Source organism: Salvelinus namaycush, chromosome 29, assembly GCF_016432855.1.
Source record: "Salvelinus namaycush isolate Seneca chromosome 29, SaNama_1.0, whole genome shotgun sequence".
Lineage (NCBI taxonomy): Eukaryota > Metazoa > Chordata > Actinopteri > Salmoniformes > Salmonidae > Salvelinus > Salvelinus namaycush.
The window spans coordinates 22,268,449-22,284,687 of NC_052335.1; the positions used below are offsets into that span (position 1 = coordinate 22,268,449).

General features: G+C 41.8%; 1 protein-coding gene across 1 annotated transcript in view; it reads right to left on the reverse strand.

Moving 5' to 3' along the window:
• Positions 1 to 2,481: 2,481 nt before the first annotated feature.
• LOC120023895 (A-kinase anchor protein 7 isoforms alpha and beta-like) overlaps positions 2,482 to 16,239 on the reverse strand; it is a 45,741-nt gene continuing 31,983 nt past the window's right edge. Inside the window, exon 2 of the mRNA XM_038967996.1 lies at positions 2,482 to 3,794. Within this exon, the coding sequence (XP_038823924.1) occupies positions 3,589 to 3,794 (206 nt within the window). The 3' untranslated portion in view covers positions 2,482 to 3,588. The remainder of the gene's footprint in view (positions 3,795 to 16,239) is intronic.

The following is a 16,239-nucleotide window of genomic DNA, read 5'->3' on the forward strand; positions in this document are numbered from 1 at the left end:
TCGGCTGTCCCCATAGGATAACTGTTTTTGGTTCCAAGTAGAAGCTTTTTTTCCCCAGGTAGAACCCTTTTGGGTTCCATGTAAAACCCTATGGGTACAGCCGAAGAACCCATTTAGGTACTAGATAGCCCCTTTTTATTTAAGCATGTAGTGGCTCTGGCAGGGAGCGTGTATCGATCGGAGCAGGCAGCACCAGAGATTCATAAAATGATAAGTATAGTTTCAGCCCACAGCCTGCCAATCCTTATCCGCTCACGCTGTGCACTCCTTTGTCTTTTCGTCCTGCTTTGGCAGATGGATCCAGAGCTGAGGCGAACGGGAGCTTTGAGGGCGAAGACCAAAAATAGAAGCATATGAGTAAAAAACTGAAAAACACAGCTTGAGGCAGATGCTTTAAAAATACAAGAAGAAGTCACTGACCCATCTGTTGCGAGGAAATCCCAATATAAGGGTGCAGTGTGCATTACACAAGGCTCTCCATCACAGCACCTAAGAGTGAGAGATCTTTGCCTTTAACCTTCCCATCGCCCAAAATAGACACCATAGATCCCAGGTCCCCCTTGAGAAAGTGGTTTCTAACTTCAAGGGTCTTGTCCTGGTTAAATAAAAACAAATAATCTAAAACCCACATCCCCATGGCTTCAGATTCACTGAACCACATGGGAAACAAACTCTGTTAAATCAATCTTCATATCATGATTTTTGTATTGTTCATTGTGGCTAGACATGAAACACAAACAGTAGTTGACATCCAGCACACCTGGTACATAGAACAACATCTCGACTGTTGAGACCATGAGCAAGGCAGCAGACAATGTTGTAGCATCCCATGACACATCTGTGACACAAAGCATATATTAAGATTCTGGTGAAATTATGCAAAAGATAAACAAAAACATAAAACACAAGCCTCAGTGAAGAGCCTCTGTCTTTATTAAAGCCACTTGGAAGTGGTATTTTATGCATAGTGCTAAAAGCATGAAAAAAAAAATACAAACTGAATTTCACAATGTGCTTTTTTCCCCCAACTAGTTTCTTTCTACTCTTTTCAAAATTAAACATTTTCTTTAAAAATATATAAAATTAATCATGGAAAAATGTGTGTACTTCCTGTTGTGTTTGTTCTGTGGTACAGTGCATTAGCAAAGTATTCAGACCCCTTCCCTTTTCCCACATTTTGTTACAGCCTTATTCTAAAATAGATTAAATTAATATTTTCTCAATCTACACAGAATACCCCATAATGACAAAGCGAAAACAAATTTTTAGAAATGTTTGCAAATGTATTAAATATAAAACAGAAATACTTTATTTACAGTATGAGACTCAAAATTGAGCTCAGGTGCATCCTGTTTCCATTGATCATCCTTGAGATGTTTGTACAACTTGATTCAAAATCAAATCTTATTTGTCACATGCTTACTTACAAGCCCTTAACCAACAATGCAGTTCAAGAAATAGAGATAAAAAAGATTCACCAAACTAAAGTAAAATTAAATTGATTGGACATGATTTGGAAAGGTACACACCTGTCTATATAAGGTCCCACAGTTGACAGTGCATGTCAGAGCAAAAACCAAGCCCTGAAGTCAAAGGAATTGTCCGTAGAGCTCCGAGACAGGATTGTGTCGAGGCATTGATCTGGGGAAGGGTACCAGAACATTTCTGCAGCATTGAAGGTCCCCAGGAACACAGTGGCCGATCACAGAACACAGTGATGATGGACCATGATGGACCATTCTTAAATGGAAGAGGTTTGGAACCACCAAAACTCTTCCTAGAGCTGGCCACCCGACCAAACTGAGCAATCAGGGGAGAAAGGACTTGCATGGCACCATCCCTACGGCGAAGCATGGTGGTGGCAGCATCATGCTGTGGGGATGTTTTTCAGCGGCAAGGACTGGTAGACTAGTCAGGATCGAGGAAAAGATGAACGTGGTAAAGTTGATGAAAACCTTGATGAAAACCTTCTCCAGAGCGCTCAGGACCTCAGACTGGGGTGAAGGTTCTTCTTCCAACAGGACAACGACCCTAAGCACACAGCCAAGACAATGCAGGAGTGGCTTCGGGACAAGTCTCTGAATGTCCTTGAGTGGCCCAGCCAGAGCCCGGACTTGAACCCGATCTAACATCTCTGGAGAGACCTGAAAATAGCTGTGCAGCGACACTCCCCATCCAACCTGACAGAGCTTGAGAGGATATGCAGAGAAGAATGGGAGAAACTCCCTAAATACAGGCATGCCAAGCTTGTAGCGTCATACCCAAGAAGATTCGATGCTGTAATCACTGCCAAAGGTGCTTCAACAAAGTACTGAGTAAAGGGTCTGAATACTAATGTAAATATGATATTTCAGTTATTATAATTCTTTATAAAATTGCAAAAAGTTTTTAAAATCAGTTTTTGCTTTGTCATTATGGGGTATTGTGTGTAGATTGATGAAGGAAAAAAAACATTCAATCCATTTTAGAATAAGGCTGTAACTTAACAAAATATGGAAAAAGTCAAGGGGTCTGAATACTTTCCGAACACACTGTATCTATCTACTGTGTGTAGGACACTAGCCTACTACAGTATCTGTAGTTCCTTGGTGCTGTCTCCGCACTGCTGGTGGGAGCTGGGAGTGTTCAGTCAGTCAGGTGCCAGAGATCTCCCGGCGGATGCTAGCTCGGACAGCCAGCTGGGATAGATGCTCCTTTATGTCCTGTAGTTTCTGAGACAGAGACTGGTTGTGTGTGCACTGGGCCTTCCTAACCAGGCCTGCTGCATCACCAGCCCCTCCTACAGGGGACAAACAAACAAACACGAACCTAACATGATCCTCATTGCTGGTAGGTCAACCTTTTTGTCATATTTTAAAATTCATATTTTACCACAGGTAGCACATGGGACCCACTCTTCATTTACCTTTTCAAGTTTTAGCCACATACAGCACAGATGAGACAGGATCATGTAAACATAGGTCACAGCATATTCTCCAACTGCATAGATGAGCTCATTTTCCCTGGTCTCAGGTTTTTGAGTTGCAGTTCCTTTTGTAGTGCTGTTTTGTTTTAGCTTAGTAGAAAGACGGTGAATGTCTTTGTACTGACTGCACCTTGTGGAGGGCCGAGGTACAGCCTAACCTAACCAAGATCAGTCTGTAGTGTGTGTGGTGACATGTCAGCTCCACTCTGAGCGTTGGAACGACCCACACCTCACGTAGCAAATTAATCAGAACAGAAATTTCCTTCAGAAGGCCAACTATTTTTCTCAGGGCATAGATAAATCAAGAATGAACAAAGGTCCACACTAGACAGATGGACTGACAGACATGACAGGAGAGATTGTGTGGCGCGAGGCTGCCTTGAGCATTGGTGACAATCAGGTACATAAAATCAAGAACACAAAAAACTGCATATGGAGTCCACACTCAATCCAGAGTTTTGCCCCCAAAACCTTTCTTCCTTCTCTAGTAAAACACCTCAACTGGGCTTGATCCAGTAACAGTACTGCCCATTGGCTCCTGGGCCGGTTGGCTGGCTGGCTGACTGCCTGAGTTCCTGCCTGACTGGTTAGTGTCCAGTGCTGCCTGGGGGAATTGGCTGGGGTCACTTGCTGCTGGCACAGGTGTCGGTTGTTTTGACAGCGTTAGTGTTGAGGTTGTCTGAGGGCCGCGCCGGGTCGGATGACGCGGCCCCGTTGTGTTGAGTCTCGTCCATGAACTGCTGCACGGCCAGCAGCACGGCGTCTTCCACCAGCCTCTTACTCAGGCTCACAAGCTCCTCATCGTTAGGCTCCGGACCCCTCTTGACACCTATACAACCAACGACACCATAACAGCTAGCGTCACTACCCTGTTACTACTCACACCATGCAGCCTAGCAGCTCTAGGCTATATTACCCTTGCTCTATTCCAGCTCAGTGTCAACTTCTGTCAACACAACAAGAGCCCCTTGGTTAAAAGCTCTTCAAGGCTCAAAGTTAATCAGTTAGTAGTGATGGTAAGATCATACAGTATCAAAGCACATTCACAAAGAGACTGGGAAGTACATTTGAGAAATTAAGTGACCTGTTATTAAGGGAATCTGTGAATTTACTGTGGCTATAGTTGCATGAGATATTCAGTGCCTGCAGTAATGTTCTCTTGTTAGCTATTGTATCAGTGACAGTCTGCCAGTGTGTTAGAGTTGGGATTGTGCATTAGATTGACAGGGGATTGGGTATTGACAGGGAGAACACAGCTAGCTGAGACTAAAGCAGGACAAACACTGCTATCAATCTTTCATGCTGTTGCTCCAGTAGTGTTTGTGAGTCAGTCAGCTAGTTACACAATAGCATGTCAAGGGAGGGAGTCAGGGAGAATACAGTGCATTAAATGAAATGGTGCTTTGGGCCTCAGAGAGCCCACTGAGAGACAGAGAGGCACGTACTTGTCCGAGCAGCCCAAGGCCCGCTCTGAAAAAAATCTGCAAGACAAACAATAGCCATTTAGCAACAGAATAGCACTTCTCAACTCAAATCAGACTCAATTTCTCACAATCAGAGGATTTTGTGTGTCAATTAGCCTATTCATTTTTTGGATTGGCCATACATATTTTGATTGATTGACAGAGCATACCTTGATTGTAGTACTGAATGATTTGAGCTTGATAAATGTCAACACTCATTTTGAAATAGTACTTCAAAAGTACTCATAATACTTCACACATTTGATTTATGTGGTGTTTTATGGTCTTGTACTCAGAGGACCACTGTGTTACAGAATCAAGTAGTCCGATTAAGACAGATTAAGCTTATTATTTTCTCTTAGGGATGAGTCTCCATCTCCAAAGACATTTAATTAAATACTTACAGCAAAGGTGGATAAATAATTAGCTTTCTTTAGACTGCAAAGTAATTACCTTTTTTTGAACCTACAGTGTGAAGATTAGAATAAAGAGTGCGCCGTTATATGAGTGACACGTGGAGAAGTTAGTTATCAGAAGCGTGAAGAAAAACATAACTCAATCAAGGCAGGAGAGAGCACTTTGAACCATGGAAGTCCTCAGAACAGAGACACAGTGTACAATACATATAAGGTTGTGCATACATCCATTGAACTCTATGCTAGTCATTGTATTTCTAGGTATGCATACATCCATAGAACTATATACTAGTCATTCTATTTCTAGGTATGCATACATCACACCTAGAGGAGACAGCTTTGCGTTGACTGACACCAAACCTGAACATCGTAGACTACAGACTTTTTCTCTTCCACTCTAGCTAGAATATTGAGCAGCCTGAGAGGCTAAACTATATTCCATTAGCTGCTGCACAACCTTATGAGAGCAGTAAATGCTCCATCATCACCCACAACAGTGTGAGAGGCTGACCAGAGCTGGCCAGCAGGGCGTATCAGAGAGAGAAGTGGTTCACCTTTTCATTTGGACTGAGACGAGGGAAGCCCAAACCCAGTCTCGCCTAGGCTTGTAATCATGGCGATAGCATTAGAATGAGTTTGAGAGTATTGAACTATGCAGGTATAGAACACCACTCACTCAGTCTGTCTCTCTGTTGCCCTCTCTCCTCCACTCTTGTGGCCAGACATTTCATTAGAAATGCCAGAAATGTAAGTTGTTTTCCTCCATCCCTGGGAGGGGGAGCTGTGCGGTGGAGCCTGCCTGGAGGTATTTCCTGAGGAAAGGGCAGCTCCATTAGAGAGATCCTGAGAGGAGAGTTCCTCCTAAACCACCAGGTCATCTGAGGGAAATGAGGCGAAAGGGGACCTGGTGGCCTGACAAGTTTGTCATTGGGTCTCAGCTCCAATCTGTCCTAACGAGGTTAGCAAAGGCTATGTGTGTGATAGAGAGACATGCTTTGCTTTATCTTGGCCAGGTCGCAGTTGTAAATGAGAACTTGTTCTCAACTAGCCTACCTGGTTAAATAAAGGTGAAAAAAATTAAATAATAATAAAACATCCAGTATGAGACGGAGTAAAGAACAAATGGCAAGAGAGAAAAGGAGTGCCCTCTTTCCCAGGGCACAGTGGCTACATAAAAGCAAGCAGAAAGACAGACAGAGAGGAGTGCAGACAGGCAGCAACAAGCAGGACAACAATGCCATTAGGCCATAGCAAGAAACCAATCAAGGTTTCTCTCACAATATGGATGCAGCGTAGAACACACTGAAATGAGAATTGTATCACAGATACAAATAAGGCAACTAGCACTGATTTTCTGTGTGTGTGTCTTTGTTCTGAGTCATTCCCCCATCTTTTCTCCTCCAGTGGCTGCTAACTGCACTGTGAAGGACAGGCATACCGATCAGCTCTAGCTGGGTACAATCCCCCCCTCTTACCACCACCCCACCCCTCTCCGCCATGCTGCCTTTTAAAATCCCAAAGCCATTATGTAGCCCTGTCGGGGTTGTCAGAGGCTCTGGGCTCACAGTTTGTGCTGGTGGAACAAAAGACAGCCCCTTTTTCCATGGAAAATACAGTATTCACACGGCCAGCCAGCGGCCAAACGAGCACACGCTTCTCGCACCCAGCTGTGCTCACGAGGGGTGGCGACGTCAGTCATCACCCAACAAGCATCTGACCTCTTACAACAAACCTATTCACCCCTCTCATTCCCTTCGCCATCCCTCTATTTTCCCTCTCTCACTCCCCCTCACCCCCTAGCTAGAAGTAGGGCAAACAGGCTCTCAGAACAAGGCAATCTCTCTGACTGCAGTGTTTCAGAGAGAAAGGGCTGCATAGAGTTGGAGACAGAGAAAGAATGCAGACAGAAAATCCTGCCAAATCAAAAAAATACATCCCAATTTAACCTAGCTTTGCCAGACTGGCCAGACCTTTGGACCAACTCATAAAAATGTCTTGAGAAATGAAAAATGAATTGGTTGGCAGCATGGGAGCTGCCAGTGCTGAGAGTGCTGCAATGTCCATTGTTGGAGAGGCTGTTAACGCACAGCAGCTCTAGAAAGAGAAACTGTCACTTTGACAGACAGCCCCAAGTCCACATCTACACACTAATTACAGAGACAGGAGCACGCACATTTATGGCATGTGCACGGTGTTGGACTGTAAACTCCTCCGCAACGCCAAGATGAGACCTAAAGTGCAAATACAAGTACACACGCACACAAAATCACATACTTACCCACACACACAATACAAACATAATTATGGACACACACACACACACACACACACACACACACACACACACACACACACACAAACACACACACACACACACACACACACACACACACACACACACACACACACACACACACACACACACACACACACACACACACACACACACACACACACACACAATACAATTATGAGCCCCTTTATTTCTCCTATAGATCTGATTTAGAGTCCCAGCCACATGCAAACCATAAGACAGACACACACACACTTACTGATCTTCTCCTCCGCTCGGGAGAAGTGAAAGCAACACAACTGCCCCATGGCCGATCCTCTCCGCTCCCTATATCTCTTTTCCCCTCTCTATCACTCCCTACTCTATTCCGTTGCAAACGGATGAGTGGTAAAATCCAGCACAGCTTCCACACCGCCTGAGATGGAGTGAGTGAATGAGGGTGTAAACGAGAGGCTGAATGCTGCGCTCGCTCTGTGATGAAGAGGGGAGGGGTGTGAGAGTCCGGACAACGTGACCGGGAAGATTTTAATTTACTGGCAATTTGAGAAATTCACCGGACCCATATGTATTGGATGAGTAACCCATTAGGGCATCCACCCACGGTGCTCAGAATAACAGAAATCATACTTAGATTATGGTAATGCTTCTTAACAGAACATGCAACTCCTGTAATGAAGCAGCCAATAAAACATAATTTTCAAACATTTTCCAAAATGCAATTTGCTGTAAATCACTATTCTAAACAGCACACCTGATAGCGGTTCCGTAAAAACAAGGACACTTCTAAGTGACCCCAAACTTTTGAACGGTAGTGTACATTTGGCAAATGTATTTCCATGTACTTCCCTATTGGACCCACCCCTATGCCATTTCGCTCCTGTTCTATTGGTTTTCATATCAACTTTCTTTCATTATCCAGAGCCAAAGGCACAATTCCAGTCATATTAGTAACCCATCCTAGTTGTTGCATCTTTAGACTCCCCCTCTTTCAAGTTCCTAACAGAGATTTTAATCTGAGCCTGTAATTGAACCCACAAATGCTGGTGCTCCAGATACTCAACTAGTTTAAAGAAGGTCAGTTTTATTGCTTCTTTAATCAGACAACAGTTTTCAGCTGTGCTAACATAATTGCAAAAGGGTTTTCTAATGATCAATTAGCCTTTTAAAATGATCAACTTGGATTAGCTAACACAACATGCCATTGGAACACAGGAGTGATGGTTGCTGATAATTGGCCTCTGTACGCATATGTAGATATTCCATTAAAAAATCAGCGGGTTTCCAGCTACATTAGTCATTTACAACATTAACAATGTCTACACTGTATTTTTTATCAATTTTATGTTATTTTAATGGACAATTTTTTTTGATTTTCTTTCAAAAACAGGGACATTTCTAAGTGACCCCAAACTTTTGAATGGTAGTGTATATAATGAATCCTGTCTATACAGAAATAAATAAAATCATTCAAAATACTTCACCAGAAAGCCTGACATAGCCCCAGAGGAATTGAGGATCATTACCTTCATTTAAAAAATTGCTGTTGATTGTTTCAAATCGCAAGCTTGTAGGCCTATGACTATTTGGGAAGCCCTCAATTTGGGCAGCACGCGTGGCAATAGGCCTATGTCTATTCAGGAAGCCTGCGTGGCAATAGGCCTATGTCTATTCAGGAAGCCTGCGTGGCAATAGGCCTATGTCTATTCAGGAAGCCTGCATGGCAATAGGCCTATGTCTATTCAGGAAGCCTGCGTGGCAATAGGCTATGTCTATTCAGGAAGCCTGCGTAGCAATAGGCCTATGTCTATTCAGGAAGCCTGCGTGGCAATAGGCCTATGTCTATTCAGGAAGCCTGCGTGGCAATAGGCCTAGCTGATTATTGAGTTGCGGTCGTCAGTGAAAAGCATCTAAAATATGTCTGAAGATAACGTGTCTCGAGTATAATTTAAAATGTTGAGACAAGGGGAGGGGTGTTTGGCGAAGATATAGGTGAGTCTCTCTCCAGAATGGCTCAGCTGTCTTCTGCCAATTCGTGCGCTTACACTGTGTGAATTGTTCGCCCTTTAATAGAAATGTTTTATAATTACCCATTACATACAGTGAGTGTACAAAACCTTAAGAACACCTGCTCTTTCCATGATAAAGACCAGGTGAATCCAGGTGAAAGCTGTGATCCCTTATTGATGTCACTTGTTAAATCCACTTCAATCAGTGTAGATGAAGGGGAGGAGACAGGTTAAAGAAAGACTTAAGCTTTTTGACAATTGAGACATGGATTGGGTGTGTGTGTGTGTGTGCCTAATGTTTTGTACACTCAGTGTATTTCAAAACTATAGTTCCTCACAGTAAGCAATTTGAAAAATCTTTCCAACAATCTCCCCCTTGATAATCACCAATCCTCAGCGTGAAAGAGCAATGGAAGTTATAGGCCTACTCCTGCATTGGTTTACAGGCTATGATTTCCATGCGATAATTTCTTTAGCCGCCAATGGATCACGGTGTATCAATGTGTGCTAACGGCAGAGGCTGGTGATCTCACAATAGTAAAAAAAATATATGTTTATGATTAACCTCACAGACAATGATTTTGAAAAATGAAAACGTTATTATTGAAATTAAGCTCATCCACGAAAATGCGCATTTGAAAATCAGAACTGGCACGCAGAATGGTACGGTAGGATACATTGTAAGCTTCCCGACATTCACGCACCAGCTATGAAGTCTTTATAAAATAATTGCCTCCCGTTTCCGTGGTAGGATTTAGCCTATAGGCTACTTTGAAGCGAGGTAAGACATGCCTCATAATATGAAATAAAACATTCAGATTTCAAACCATTAAGTATATTTTCAAAATGCATACTGCCTTCAGCTCACATTGTAAAGTGGTGGGTGACACACTGATAGCCTGTTGCCTGCAGTTGAATAGTGAATGGGAGGCGAGCTTCAATTACCAGTTGAGAAATAAAAATAGTATCTCTTTTTAATCGTGCACCAAAACTGTTTTACACACACATGACTGCAAGCTTTGTTGCTCGGCATATGGGAGCCTAAGTCCCTCCAAACTGTGATTGTCATTGATGGGACTATGCTGTACTCTTAAACTGTGATTGGAAGAGATTTAGTTGGAGACAATCTATTATGGAGGACCAGCAGCTGTCTGAGTGATGAATTGTGACCAATCCTTCTAGATGCTGGATTAAACCCGAGTCAGGCCGTTAAGGATGTGTGATGGCATTGTAACAGGCCATTGATGGACCACATACACGGCAGCATTTGTCCTCAGCTGGCTGAGAGGGCCAGCAGTCTCCAGCTCCCAACAACAGTAACCACACAGCTGCTTCTACTCTAAAAACACACTAAATGCACAGATTCACTCACACACACGTGTAGGCAAAATTGACACATGACTGGATGTTCATGATGAGCTAGAGCAGTTTCCCAACGCCAGTCCTACAGTAACCCCAACAGTACACCTTTTGTTGTAGCCATGGACAAGCACACCTGATTCAACTTGTCAGCTAATCATCAAGAGAAAGAAAAGGTTTCTGGCCAAGAAAAAAGCTTTTAACAGATTAAATGATCACTCTAAACCAACTAATTGACAATTCTTCTAAAGATTCAATTACAACATTACAATTACTCAGTGGAAAACAGAGAGAGCTAGAGAGGTTTGGAGCCACATGGATAGAACATGTGAATAATGCTCCAAACATTTCATGTATTTACAGCAGAGAAATGTTGACAGGAAAAATATATCAAAACGAATTTGAGAGAGAATGACATTGTCATCTCCCAATGATATATATAATATTTCAAACAGCTGTTCACCTTAGAGAAAGACAACCCTAAAATCTGAGAATTCTCAGAGATTATATATAGAATCACCCCCACCCGAAACTTACTGACGAGCAGCAAGGTTTGATCGAGGAGGAACTACTTTATAACATTGAATCATTCAAAAATAGGCAAGTCACCAGGTTGATGGAATTCCAATTGAGGTATATAAAATGTTCTTTACAGAAACCCCTACTATCCGGCACCCACCACGAGGGAAAAATTTCATTATTAAAGCAACATGCAAAAGTTCAATATAAAGAGCCAATTAAACTGAAAAACTGGAGACCCATCACGTTACTTGGTTGTGACGACTGTATAATGTCGAAAATGTATTTCCTTAAAAGTTAGAAAAGTGATACAAAATATAATCCGCCATGATCAAAACGGTTTCTTGGCAGGGAGATTCATAGGAGACAGTATCAGAATGCGTCTTGAAATGATGTATTATTATGATAAAGCAAATGAACCGGTCCTTATGTTTATTGCAGATTTTGAAAAGGCTTTTGATAAGATCAGATGGGACTTCTTATATGAATGTCTGAAATACTTTAACTTTGGCGAGTACCTCATAAATAGGGTAAAGATATTATACCAGGACTCTGCAAGCAAAATAATAAATAATAGGTACATCTCAGATAGTTTAAAACTGTCAAGAGCAGTGAGACAGGGTTAGCCTCTCTTGCCTTGTCTATTTTTAATTGGAATTGAAATATTAGCTATAAAAGGTGGCAAATAATAGAGATCGAAGGATTAGACATGTATGGTTTTATGACCAAGATTTCTACCTATGCAGAGGATACCACCTTCCATCTCTGTCCTCAGGCTGCCTCCACAAGTGCCCTCACCAAAGATTTAGACTGGGGTCTTTAAAAGAAAAATCCAACTTGGTATTACCACGTAGTGTGCCAACTACATGGACAGACGGGACAGTAAATAAATGTTCTTGGAATACATTATGCCTGAATGCATGAACGACCTACATTTTGAAGCGAAATGTAAAAAGATTGCCATTCCATGGTTAATATTTTGTCAAACATCTTTCCATACACTGAAAAGTAATATTAATACATTATTTAGCTGTCTCAATTCAATTATCTTATGTCTCTCCCGTCGCAAGATCATTTTTTCAAACAATATGAACAGAAAATATGTACATTTATATGGAACAATAAACCAGAGAAAATTTTAAGAAAACATATGTATAAATAATTAAGAGGGTGGACTAAGACTGACTAATTTAAAGGCCCTGGTTGCAACCTTGAAGGCGTTCTGGATACAGAAACTATAATCCAATCCAAACTTGGTTTCAGTAAGTTAACTTCCCTTAAAAATGTCTCTACCAAAATAAAATAAGTATTTTTAGCAATGTATCTCCATTCCTCCAGGAGGCAATAAAGTCATGGTTATACTTCCAATTCTATCCACCCGAAAACCCTGGGGAAATTCTTCAGCATCTTACTTGGTACAACACAAATATTGAAATTGATGGACAACCTCTTTGTTGGCAATCTTTTATTGAAAAACACATTTATTTTCAAAATAACATTGTGGACAAGGATGGAAAGTTTGATTTTGGAACATTGTGTAGAACCTATGGGGATTATTGTACAATTCATACATATTCTCAATTGGTGTCTGCTATAGCCGTCACATGGAAAGTTAAGATGAAGAAAGGAAAGCACAACTTAAGTGTGCCGTACTACTATAAAAAACTATAAATGATTTAGAGCATTGTGTATCCAATTCTGACATTTGTATGGAATTGCAGAGTAAATTGGTATATTTCAAACGTATTGGGAAGATATTTGACAAGCCAAAATCATGGAAGCAGGTCTTAAATTGTACATACAAAACATCAAGATACATACTCAAAAGCCTTTCAGTTAAAGATATTCTATCAAATTCTGTCAACAAAGAAAATGCTTTGCTGTCACGATCGTCTTGATAAGAGAGAGAGGACCAAGGCGCAGCGCGTGAAAAATACATCTTTTAATGAAGGAAAAAACAAAACACTTACAAAAATAACAAAAGTGACGCTAAACCGAACTAAGTGCACACATGCAACATAGAACATAGACAATTACCCACAACCACCTAAAGCCTATGGCTGCCTTAAATATGGCTCCCAATCAGAGACAACAATAAACAGCTGTCTCTGATTGAGAACCAAATCAGGCAACCATAGACTTTCCTAAACACCTACACTGAACACAACCCCATACATACTAAAAAAAAACTTAAACAATACACACACCCTAAACTAGACAAAACACACAAAGACAACCCACCCCAACTCACGCCCTGACCAACTAAATAAATAAAAGAAAAAGGAACAATAGGTCAGGAACGTGACATTTGCATTTGGGGTGTTGAGCAAGACACGGAATGCAGATTCTGTCATGATGCCAGATGGTGAAATGTGCTCCAGAGTCCAATGGTGGCGAGCTTTACACCACTCCATCTGACGCTTGGCATTGGGAATGGTGAATGGTGCTCGGCCATGGAAACACATTTCATGAAGCTCCTGACGAACAGTTCTTGTGCTGACTTTGCTTCAGCATTCGGCGGTCCCATTCTGTGAGCTTGTGTGGCCTACCACTTCGCGGCTGAACCATTGTTGCTCCTAGACATTTCCACTTCACAATAACAGCACTTACAGTTGACCGGGGCAGCTCTAACAGGGCAGAAATTTGACGAACTGACTTGTTGGAAAAGTGGCATCCTACGACGGTGCCACGTTGAAAGTCACTGAGCTCTTCAGTACGGGCCATTTTACTGGCAATGTTTGTCTATGGAGTTTGCATGGCTGTGTGCTTGATTTTATACACCTGTCAGCAACAGGTGTGGCTGAAATAGCTGAATCCACTAATTTGAAGGGGTGTCCACATACTTTTGTATATATAGTGCTGATTATTATTATTAAAAATTTTAAAAAATTATCATCAAGCCCTCAAATGAGCTGAATCAGGTGAGTTTGTCCGGGGCTGCAACAAAAATTGGGCTAGGGGCTATTTAATTGGGCTAGGGGCTATTTAATCTTCAAAACCAGAAGAATTAAAAAAGATTGCTGAAGCAGGTCTACGCTTACTAAACTAACAGCGATAAAAATAAAGATTTTTAAAGCAATTGAATCTACACTACATGGTATTATAAAATAGGCCTAATAAACAGAATATTTCAAAATGGACACAGCGGCATCGCTCAAATATAAGATAACTGTGTAACCATGAATGAGCCCTCTAAAATATAAGACCGCCTTCCAGCAATACTGCTGCCTCCACGGCCCACACTGCCAACCCATAATCTGAGCAAAGTTAAAAGGAACAGAGCTTAATATTGTTTTTCAGATAACTCTTTCACTGAGTCTCTAGTGCAGGGCTCGCCAACCCTGTTCCTGGAGAGCCACCGTCCTGTAGGTTCCTAATCTAGCACGCTGATTCTAATAATTAGGTGGTTGATAAAACTGACTCAGGAGCGAAAACCTACAGGAGGGTAGCTCTCCAGGAATAGGGTTGGAGAGCCCTGATCTACTGACTCAGACATGGAGCCCAGCCCTACCTTGGACATGGAAATGACTTCGTATTCACAATTTTATGTTACAGCCTGAATTTAAAATGTATTCAATTTACACTTTAGTCACTGGCCTACACACACACACACACAAAAAAATACCCTATAATGTCAAAGTGGAATAATTTCTTTGTCATTTTAAACAAATGAAAAGCTGAAGTGTCTTGAGTCAATAACTATTCAACCCCTTTGTTAAGGAAAGCCTAAATAAGTTCAGGAGTAACAATTTGCTTAACAAGTCACATAAGTTGTCATGAACTCCATCTGTGTGCAGTGTTTAACATGATTTTTTAAATGACTACCTCATCTCTGTACCCGACACATACGATTATCTGTAAGGTCCTTCAGTTGAGCAGTGAATTTAAAACTCAGTCAACCACAAAAAAACAGGGAGGTTTTCCAATGCCTTGCAAAGGGCAACTATTGGTAGAGGAGTCAAAATAAAAAAAATCTGACATTGAATATCCCTTTGAGCATGGTAAAGTTATTAATTACACCTTAGATGGTGTATCAACACACCCAATCACTACAAAGATACAACGGTCCTTCATAACTCAGTTGCAGACAATGCAACAGTAGTAGGCTTGATTACCAACAACGATGAGACAGCCTATAGGGAGGAGGTGCGGGCCCTGGGAGTGTGGTGCCAGGAAAATAACCTCTCACCCAACGTCAACAAAACAAAGATGATCGTGGACTTCAGGAAACAGCAGCGGGAGCACCCCCCTATCCACATCGACGTGACCGCAGTTGAGAAGGTGGAAAGCTTCAAGATCCTCGGCGTACACATCACTGACAAACTGAAATGGTCCACCCACACAGACAGTGTGGTGAAGAAGGTGCAACAGCGCTTCTTCAACCTCAGGAGGCTGAAGAAATTTGACTTGGCACCTAAAACCCACAAACTTTTACAAATGCAGAATTGAGAGCATCCTGTCGGGCTGTATCACTGCTGGTACGTCAATTGCACCACCCTCAACCACAAGGCTCTCCAAAGGGTGGTGCGGTCTGCCCTAAGGCATCACCGGGGAAAAACTATTTGCCCTCCAGGACACCTACAGCACCCGATGTCACCGGAAGGCCAAAAAGATCATCAAGGACAACATCCACCAGAGCCACTGCCTGTTCACCCCGCTATCATCCAGAAGGCGAGGTCAGTACAAGCGCATCAAAGCTGTTTTTCAGTCGATCTCAAGGCCATCAGACTGTTAAATAGTCATCACTAGCACATTAGAGGCTGCTGCCTATATACATAGACTTGAAATCACTAGTCACGTGAATAATGCCATTTTAATCATGTTTACATCTTGCATTACTCATCTCATATGTATATACTGTATCTTAGTCTATGCCGCTCTGACATTGCTCATCCAAATATTTACACTACTGGTCAAAAGTTTAAGAACACATACTCATTCAAGGGTTTCTTTATTTTTACTATTTTCTACATTGTAGAATAATAGTGAAGACATCAAAACTATGAAATAACACATATGGAATCATGTAGTAACCAAAAAAAATGTTAAACAAATCAAAATATATTCTATATTGGAGATTCTTCAAATAGCCACCCTTTGCCTTGATGACAGCTTTGCACACGCTTGACATTCTCACAACCAGCTTCATGAGGTAGTTGCCTGGAATGCATTTCAATTAACAGGTATGCCTTGTTAAAAGTTCATTTGTGGAATTTAT